The following is a 10,304-nucleotide window of genomic DNA, read 5'->3' as shown; positions in this document are numbered from 1 at the left end:
GCTTGCTGTGCACACAACCAATGAGATATTTGGGATGTAACCTTCTCATTCCTCTCTTGTCAAGATACAGGCTGGATGACAGTATTACAGATGACTTTCTCCTCCCATGTGGTTGTCTAGCAAGGGTGGACTGTGACCTTGCCTCAAAATGCAGCTTGATATTTCCAAACACACCTTGATTACCTCCCACTATCTACCTCAGCACTATATCAATGAGAGCAAGTCTGGCAGGATCACAAATATCTACTGAGTGCTGTCAGGACAGAGTTTGCCTGGATATCCTTGCCTTGCAGGAATCTGGGAATTTAGCCTTCCATATCATGGCACCATGTATGAAACAACTTCTCAACTGCAAGAGACTAATTATTCTGCTTTTCACTCCTCTGCTGCTGTTACCTTTACCGCTCATCATCCGAACCAAGGTAATGTCAACTTTAAAAATACTAGCTGTTTATATATTATTGGCTTGCTTGATTTTTTAAATATATTCTCAATTGTAATGTTGTATTACTTAAATATATTTTATCCATTCTTCGTTACAAAAGTCCTCTGCAACTTTAAATTCCTAATGCACAGCTACTTTTGGTATGAACCTGCTGGTCTGGAAGTGACCACTTATGTATGGGTGGGTCGGTGTTCAATTAAAATCCTGCTATTTATACAATTATCTATATCAAAAGTTTGTAAACTTACCTATAACAATCCTCCTACATAATAAAATATGGTAACAAAAGTATATATTTTGAAGTGCTCAACCCAGAACTTTTTTTAAGCCGGGTGGGAAGAAATTGTAGGTGGGTGGCAGCCCCTTTATTGTGACCAAACTCATTAGTAACCACCCAAAAACAGCGGGGTAGGTGCTGAAAAGTGCTGGGTGGTACACCCAGCTAAAAAGGCCTGGGGAGAACCCTGATTTTGTTTTAAAAAATGCTGTTACCCAAAAATTTGGCAGCAAAAGTTTAGAGTCTTATCAATGAAAAACTGCTATCCATAAATTTTTGTTGCTTGATATACATTCTTTTCTACTTTGTAAGATTTTTTTAACCAACGGTTCTGAAATCTCATTCTGCTGCCTAACCATAACCCCCATGATGCCTAAGCCTAACCCTTAACCCTTCTATCCTGGGGAATAATTTTAACACCCCTAACTTGGTACGTAACTGTAACCCCCCATCTTGGTGCGAATCCTAACACCCCCTACATTTTAATACCTAACTTTAACTCCCCCAATTTGGTGCTTAATCATACCTCCCCATTTTGGTTCTTTTACCCCTCTGCCTAGTGCTTAAAACTAGCCACAAGCTAACCTACCCAGAACCTAATTCCCTATATATGTGACTTTATAGAAAGGGTTACAATCCACAATCATTATATTAAACATGTGGCTATATTAAGGAACAATTGTGTGTGCCACAGGCACCTGTTGGTCTATTGGATACATCTATTAACTCGTCTTTTTTATATATTTTCTGCCTGGTATAAGAAGCAGGGGAGCATTTTTCTGTTCGTGTCCTTTCCATTGACTTATCATAGTCCCTCATTCATTCTTAGACTCAGACATACATGTTTTCATTTGGTGATCTTTCCCGCACAATCAAGCTAGCATGTCTATGTTCTCCTTACACAAATTTGTTTTTTTAATTCTTCTTTGCTGAAATGACTTGAATTGATTATACATACATTACAATAAAATAATGTATTTATTAGTAGCAATGATTACATAGTTTTAGATGGTTTATAGCACTGAGTAAGGGATTCAGGTATTTTAGATGACTATTTTTAATTTATAAGGTATAGGGGGCCTTAGCTGCATCCCCTTACATCACTAAGAGGCCACACATAATATGAAAAATATGTAAAGCATCAAGAGTATGATATATAGTATAGAAATACCTTGGGTTTTGTAGGAAACTGGAAATCGCTGCAGGAGACAGTCATTGACTCAAAAATGTACATGAGAATGTTTGAGATCACTGTAATTACAGCCCCTTAGAAAAATATTGTTTCCACCATTGTTAGCTCAGAGGCCTGTGCAGCAAATACCTGAAAAAAGAACTGCATGTAACTTCCCTCCGACAGGACCCAGGTTGAGTATCAGGGTTCAACGCTTATCTATGAAATACTAAAGCTACTAAAAAAGATTCAATTGACAAATCGAATAATGATAACTTTGCATTTTACTAATAGAAGGAACTGAATTAGCTGACAATTGTGTAATTTCCATGAAAGCCTTAAAACACAACTACATGCATATAGCTAAATTACATATCCAAAATACGTAAAAGTAAACAGCCTTGACTGCCAAATATTAGTATTTCTGTTTATCCAGTCTTGTGAAATGTGCATAGAAAGGATGGTGACGCCATAACCCCCTCTGGCAGCTTTCACTGATACATACCCAAATTCACTGATTTTTGCTGCAGGTTTTTATTTTTTTCTTGTTAAAGGCATGGACACATAATATTTTCAACACAATAATATTTAAAGTGCTAGTTTTATTGTGATTTATTATCTATATCATAACAATAGCTCACAACTTTCAATGACTTTGTGGACATTTCCCACGTTTGGGACCCAATTCTGTTCTCTATCTTCTTCCTTTTAGTTGTCCTCTTTTTGGTCAGATGTGTTATGAACTAGTGAATGTGTTTGATTATACTAAACTTTTTGTCCAAGTTCTTTATTATTGAATTGGTATTTTGAAAAACAAATATAAAGGAAATGTAGTGGTAAGAAGATCATATGTGGGTTTAACGAATCACTTTTTGCACATTCATTCTTCATTGTTTTTTGTATTGTTTATGTGTTTTTCAGTTGCAAATGCACATGGTTGCAAATTATGATATGATACATAATGTATTTAGTCATGATAGTGTGATTTACATCTGAGGTATAGGTTAAGCCCTGTTGCAGCAGAAAATAAAACACCTTGTGAAAGAAGAAGCTTCATATTTATCTGTTGGACAGGCAGAACATTAATCTTGACTTCCTTGTGCTACTTCTACTCTACACTTCTGATTGTGTTGTGTTGGTTAGCAGGTTCCCTGATAGGTACTCTTATACCTTACTCAGATCCCTACAGGTCACATTATTCATGTAGGGCTCAGCAGAAGTAACCATGGTGCACAGTGGGGCAAAGAAACTTATGATAACTATATATTAACTATTGCCCACTTCTGTTTTAGAAACAATGAGAGTATGAATATTGTAGAGATTGACTGCATGCAGTACTTTGAGTTATTTGGGTTGATTTGCTAAAGGAATTTAGTTTGTTTGGAATTTGAATTTGCTCCTTGCAAAAAATGTGGCACTTAGCTTAATAAATGAATTGAAGCTTTGATGACTTAAACTATCAAATCAAGGGAAAATTCTTTTTTTTAGATATCCTTGCACCTGATTGTGTATTTTGTGCAAAATGAATTTTCACCACACTCATTAAGCTAAGTTAATTATCTCAAGGTTTAGCACTCTACAAGGTGATAAACCTTTGCAAGAAGACTGCCTAGGTTCCTTTACTAAATCACTCCTGATCACCACGTTTACTGCAGTTGGCATTATTTACAATGTAGGTCTATGTCCGCTAATGGATGCTTTTATAAATGGTGATCATGGTAAGAAAAAGCTGGGGTTAGTTATGCGATTCAAGTTAATGTAGCTTCTGATCACTGGTTTACATTAATTATGTTTGACAATCAGTCACTGTTTTCCATCATAAAAAAACAATGATCCTTTAAAAAGTTTGGCATTAGGTTACGTACAAACGTGCAATGGTTCTCGTTTGATAATCGGCTCAGGGCTAATATCAGATGAGAATCTGGGGTGTGTACAGCGCTTATCGCCCAAACGACCGCCCTGGTGGATTCACAGACGATGGACGATGAACAATCTTAATGGAAGTGAAGGTGGATAGAGCTCAGCAGGGTGCCGCTCAGTCTTTTTCCCCTTCTCTCCCCATAGAGCAGAATGGTGCTGTATGTACAGCGCTCTTTCGTGTATCGTGCAGTCATTAGTCATTGGAAAGAATCCTTTCCAAAAACAATTATCGCACGTGTGTACATAGCCTTAGAAAAGTGGCGAACAGAAAGAAAGTAGGCAAGGAAAGCAGTTATCTGTTATTTTCACATCCACTTCTTTATAAATAGGATCCTGTGCGAAATGCATTGTTGTACATGCAGGGACTTTTTAACTGTCTCCACTTCAATTCCCCTGGCAGTCATAGAGGTCAGTATGTCTTTTTAGTAACACATGGTACAGTAGAGCATTCTCAGGTCTTAGCAAGGATCTGTCTTGATCTGTGCTTCCCGAAGACCAACTGTGAGCCCTGAAAACAAGCTGATGTTTTATGCATTATTGTAGGAGAGAAAAAATAGATATTGATGCAACATTTAAAAATAATAGAGATGCAAAAGTAAAGTTAACTAATTGTGAATAATAAATTGTTCTTGGCTATGAGGCTTCAATATGCCAATCCAAGGAACTTTTCAAGGAATCTCAATAGGAGAATCAAGTTGGAAGAGGTGGAGTTAGAGCATGAAAATTCCTGCCGAATTTACAATATCAAAGACTTTAGTGAGCAGTATTTTTTTTGGTGATCCCATAGGCAAGCAATTCAACTGTACGGTTTAACTAATGGATACATCCCAAAGTGAAAAGGAGATGAACCTGGAAAAGCCACTAATGGTTGTATTAGTTCTAGAATGGCCTGGGACAAAAGGTGTCTATGTCTGGATATCTCAAAATGTCACTTGGCATTGCATACATTGTACTAACTTGCGTTTAATTTAAAATACAGAATATTAATGGCTGCATATTTGGGACTTTTCAAATATTGAGCTGTGTTGACATTATGGCGATACAAAAGATGTTGCTTAACTGTTCAATAGTCATTAGCAGTATACTGACTCACTAAAAAATCACGAGACATTTGTGATAATTATTAAGTAAACTGCAAGAAATGAGATAGGTAACAGAGTTCATGTAAAGTTTGCTGAGTTAGAAACACCATGCCATCTCCCATCTATCTTTACTGAACCTTTAGCAGCCAATCACCCATAAAATGCTGCTTTAAGTGTCTCAGCACTGCTCGAAAAACTACAATGCAACTGCACCACCAGCGTAAAACTTACAAAACAGCAAGTTTTTTCAACAACTCCCATTTATTTCAATATTAATATTAAAGCTTTGCGGTTCCTTTACGCTTTCTAGGCGGAGATATGCTAGGAAACGAGATCAATTGCCTGTTGAAACAAGCCGTTAATCTCTGTATTATTTTGTTAGGTTATTTTTGGACAATTGTAATAATGAAACATTGTTTTATCCGGTCTAACAGGAATAATGAGGGAAGTAAATGTATCCAACACATGATTAGTCTATCACCTCTGTATTAATAGGTGTTTATCTCTGTCTGTATCTAATTCTCTTCTAAAGATTGTGCAATGCCTTAACCTGCCTCATAATGACTATTATAGGAATTCAAAGTCACTAAGGGACCTGTTCACACCATTTAGCTGCTGTGGATCATCCAATGCATGTGCAATAAACTTTAAACATGTTAAAGTGCATTGGGTTTATTGCCACCCATTCCTATGAATGCACCGCCTAACTTAGTAAAATACAATAAATAGCATGTAAGCAGCATTTGGCTAAAGCAGGGCATGGCAACCACATGCATACTTCAGTGCAGGTTATCTGGAAAGGTGCATTGGAGTACCATTCTCATTGACTGAAGCTACATTGTAATTTATTACCCCAGTGTGTAAAGCCACATACACATGTGCAATTATTGTCGTTGGAAAGGATTTGTTACGATCCTTTCCAACGATAAGAACCGCAAGATGCATGAACGAGTGCTGTACATACAGCACCAGTCTGCTCTATGGAGAGGGGAGAGCGACGGAGCGGCACCCTGCTGCGCACTCTCCCCCTTCCCTTGCATTAGGATCGCTCATCGTTCATGGTCCATGGATCCTAAATTTGCTTACATTGTTCTCTGTGTGGGATGGACAATTGGTATTTCAGCTGAATGCCAACATCTGGGAAATTTGTGTATTGTCATATTTTAGATCAGTTTGCAAAAGGAGCCGAGTAAGAATCTATGACATATGCTAATAAAAAGTTCTTTTGGCATCGGGATTGATTGTTCAAGGTCTTAGAGACAAGCTCAGTATACATTCCCATGACCAAACGTTGGGTGCAGCAGTAAAACAAGCCATTGATCTGACCCCTGATTGGCAAAACACTTGTATAAAAGTGTATCCTAACATGGCCGCACTGCCACTTTGTGGGTGCATTTTCTGGATTGATCTCTATGTCTGAACTTTTTTTTAATCATTCAATTATTTCCCGCCCCTGTTCCATCATACCTAATCCCAAGGAAAGTGCGTTTATGGCACACAGGTGAAAACTACTGCAATGCTGTCTCATTTGATAATCCAAAGTTATCTGGTGATGGTTTATGATTCATTAAGGTCTACATTTATAATATTTTTAATTGAAGATTCATAGAACATTTGACAAATATTTTCCATTATGGACAATAATTAGATATTTACCTTCACTCTATTTAATATAGTGATTTCCTTGTTTGCTAAAAAAGTTTTGTTTTCCACATTTTTATAAAACAAGATCCCCTAGATTTTACCAGCACCTGTTCTTCAGTTGGGAAAATTACAAACCAGGCTGATATATTACAAATATATTGTTGGTGAAATTGACAGGAAATGTAAAAACCTTGTAAATTAGGAGCTGGTATCTATGGTATCCTGTATGACGCAGTGGCTTTGGACGATAATACTTAGATTGAACATTTCCCGTAACAAGTCCTTTTTTAAGATCTTCACCTGGGATATCTGTGACCAACCAGTGTCTCCAGTATCTGTGTTCTGGTTTAAACCTGCTAGGAACATCAGCATCTACCATAATTAGCGTGTACAGGTTTTCTGGCCTGGCATCAGGAAATAGAATTAGTGGTGCTCCCCAGATCTTGGTCAAACTTTGGGCATAATCATAGCAGTTGGGTATGTATACGCAAGCAACATCTCCCATCCCGGGGTAGATCACATGGAGGTTTCCAGTGCAGAGGTTAGCATCAACTCCAAAGATAGGTTCAAAGTCACAAGATGTAGTATTACTGAGCCCAATGGATGTGAACAACAGGCAAAGCAATATTACAAACCACTTCTTTGTCATTGTAGAATAACTTCCATATAGCCAGACAGTGTAAAGCAGTCTGTGCCTAATTCTCAATGATGTTAGGTAAAATCTGGTGATGGATGGTTGTCAACTCAATCCAACCTGGTGTACAAAGTACAAAAAAACATGTTTATGGCCAACTCTAAACCCTATGCCCATTTCTAATGTAACCCTTTGCAATACAAGCCTTTTTGTGTTAGAAGTGAACCTGTGGTCAAACAATGAAAATTCAAGCAATAATATATTATATACAAGCAGTAAATGAATTATAATACAAATCCAGACCAGCCTCTGCAGGCCCATATTTTACAATACTGAAACACTGAAATTGTTCAAGTTCTCTCAGAGATCAGCCCACCCATCATTTCCCTCTCATTGGACACCTACTAAGCTTTTAGATATGGGACTAGAAGACTGGAGGGCTAGGAGTGGAGAGCAGGGGAAACTCAATGAATTTAGAGAAGGACTTAAGTGTCTCTGCTGTGATTTTTGAGGATGAATTGTTGCAGCTATATAGGTTAGTTATGGTTAGTTTTCAAGTTCCTTTACATTGTTATAATACTAAATAAGTATGGGTACATTCCCTTATAAAAAATTCAGTAGTGTTATATAGCCAACCCCTAAACATTTAGGTGGTCATACATTTATTCCTTTACATTGTTAACAAAATGTAAACATTTGAATGTCCAAAGTCTGGCCAGGGTTATATTTGTATGTGTATCCAATACCCAAAACATAAATGTAATATTCAGCTTCTTAGATGTAGTGACTGCATTGGTAAATGCAAGTAAATACAAGTAACACTCCATGTTCTGTTGACACAATATAATTTTGTAGATGTTCAAGCAAAGCCACACTCTGGATCAATGTTTCTCAACTATTTGACATAGGGAAACCCTTCAAATTACTTTCAGATCTTTAGGAATCCCCTGATAATACCAATATCCATGGCTCACAATATTTAGCTGAGTGGCCAATGGGAAAAAATGTTCCCCATACAGATAGCCAAAAAAATAATTGGTTTTACTTAAATTGACCTGAGCCACACATTGCTCATGGCTCTATGAACTCCTTTTAATCCTCAGAGGAACCCTAGGGTTCCACAGAACCTTGGCTGAGAAACACAGCCCTTAATATTCAGCCACCTGACTTTGCCTAGACCAGGATAATACTAACTGTCTTTTGCAATCTGACAGCCAAGAACTGCACAGTCACCAGCATTTGCATGTCTGTATCATCTTTTAATCAGCTTCCTAGTCCAGGGAATAGATCCTGACCTTGGCATTGACCCTAAAGCTACATACACACGTCCAATGGTTCTCGGCCGATATCAGGCAAGAATCAGGTGTGTGTACAGTGCCCGTCGTCCATCGTCTGAACGACCTTCCTGGCGTATTCATGGACGATGGACGGTGAACAATCGTAATGCAAGGGAAGGGGGAGAGCGCGCAAGCAGGGTGCCGTTCCGTCGCTCACCCCCTCCCCTCTCCATAGAGCAGGTCTGTGCTGTATGTACAGCACTCGTTCATGCATCTTTCAGTCTTTTGTCGTTGGAAAGGATCCTTTTCAACGACAATCACAATCGCCTAAAATTTTATCTTTGAAATCAACTGTAAGAATGCATGCTACATTGGTTCCTTTGTATGTGGCATTGGATGTTTGCAATTTCTGGAATTCTGTGTGAGAAGATGGCTGCTGAAGGACAAAGGTCATTGGTGCATAGCAGACATGGTAGATTATGTGATGGGTAGATCTGACGATCTGAGGAATTGTCATTGTGTAGTAAGTTATGTGATAATTGTGAACATTGGTAATGTTACATAGTTGTTGAACAGGCATTTATAAAACGGTAATTGTCCTAAGGTCAGTTGTTACTGTGTCATGTCATTATGTCCAAAATGCCTGTTTTGTGAATTTAATATATTTAGTATTTGGCGATATTTAGAGGCCTAATGATAAAGCAGAAGAATGGTCATATTTCTTAAAAAGTAAAATAAAATACACAACACCTCCCATTTTTAATGTGAAAAAAAACTTTGCTGGCTTCAGAAGTCTAAAGTGCAATAAATAAAAATATGGACTAGTAAAAAGAAAAAAGCTACAAAGAGAACCTGATTGAAAGAGAAGTTACATTACCAGCACTCCTCTAGTTCTCCTCAAGCTCAAATTTTGTGAATAGGAAAGCCACAGTAATACTGTGAAAAATAAAGAAGAGCATATATCAATATCTGTGCTTTATTATAAATTACTCCCCTACTGAGAACCTATATGCAGGGCCAGTTTTAAGGTAGAGCAAACTAAGCTATTGCCAAGGGGCCCCACCTTCTTCAGGGCCCCAATTGACAGAATAGAAGGTATGTAGGGATCTGGAAAGCTGTGCATTTGGGGCACCCACTTCAAATATGCTAAAGACCCCATTTTACCTAAAACTGTCCCTGGCATTCATTTGATACATAGCAGAATAAGCTAAATATTGATAAAGAAAATACTGAGATCATCTTCTTTCCCGGGAGGGTATGTATGAGCCAAATGATGGGTCATTTGACTCACCGATGCAGTGTGAATAATGCAGGAAATATATATGTACTTGCCAGTATATAAGCAGTTACCAGAAAATTCTGGGTAAGGGTAGGAAAACAGATTCCATCTAAAAAAGGGTAAAGGGAGACAGAGAAACATGGATGCTTTAAAGACAAACAAAATGCAAAGTATACGCATTCACAACCTTTTATATATTTTTACCATTTTAGCTAGAGAAAAAACAAGGATTAAAACTCGTCTTTTTTTTCCTGCCTGTCTCATATTGCGGAGATTTACCTTCACATCCTGCCCTACAGACAGGATGTGGGTCCAACCCAATGGCATTGTCCAGATGGTGTGGGGCAGCAGGAACATTGTGTATGGTGCTAAAATCAGCAGTTAAAGTTATACGGATAAAGAAGGGTCTAATGCCATTTTCAGCTATCTTGCCATGTGTGGGTATGGTGTATGATGTTGTCAGTGATATCTAAGCCGGACAGATAACTGGGGTAGGATGAAGGATTGCACATAAAACTAGGCCCAGTGGTACAGGAAAGATTATTTGTGCCTGCTGAAACAATGTGATATACCTA

The 10,304-nt window shown here is 37.9% G+C and overlaps 1 protein-coding gene across 1 annotated transcript in view; it reads left to right on the top strand.

Annotated features, from left to right (window-relative positions):
- Positions 1 to 10,304, top strand: part of LOC140343336 (Na(+)/citrate cotransporter-like) — a gene marked incomplete in the record, with an annotated part of 43,580 nt that continues 33,276 nt past the window's right edge. The window contains 1 exon segment of the mRNA XM_072429979.1: positions 1 to 422. Within this exon segment, the coding sequence (XP_072286080.1) occupies positions 213 to 422 (210 nt within the window).

The sequence above is a fragment of the Pyxicephalus adspersus genome, chromosome 1, assembly GCF_032062135.1.
Source record: "Pyxicephalus adspersus chromosome 1, UCB_Pads_2.0, whole genome shotgun sequence".
Taxonomy (NCBI): Eukaryota; Metazoa; Chordata; class Amphibia; order Anura; family Pyxicephalidae; genus Pyxicephalus; species Pyxicephalus adspersus.
Note: the sequence above shows the minus strand (reverse complement) of the source record. Positions and strands in the feature narration are given on the sequence as shown.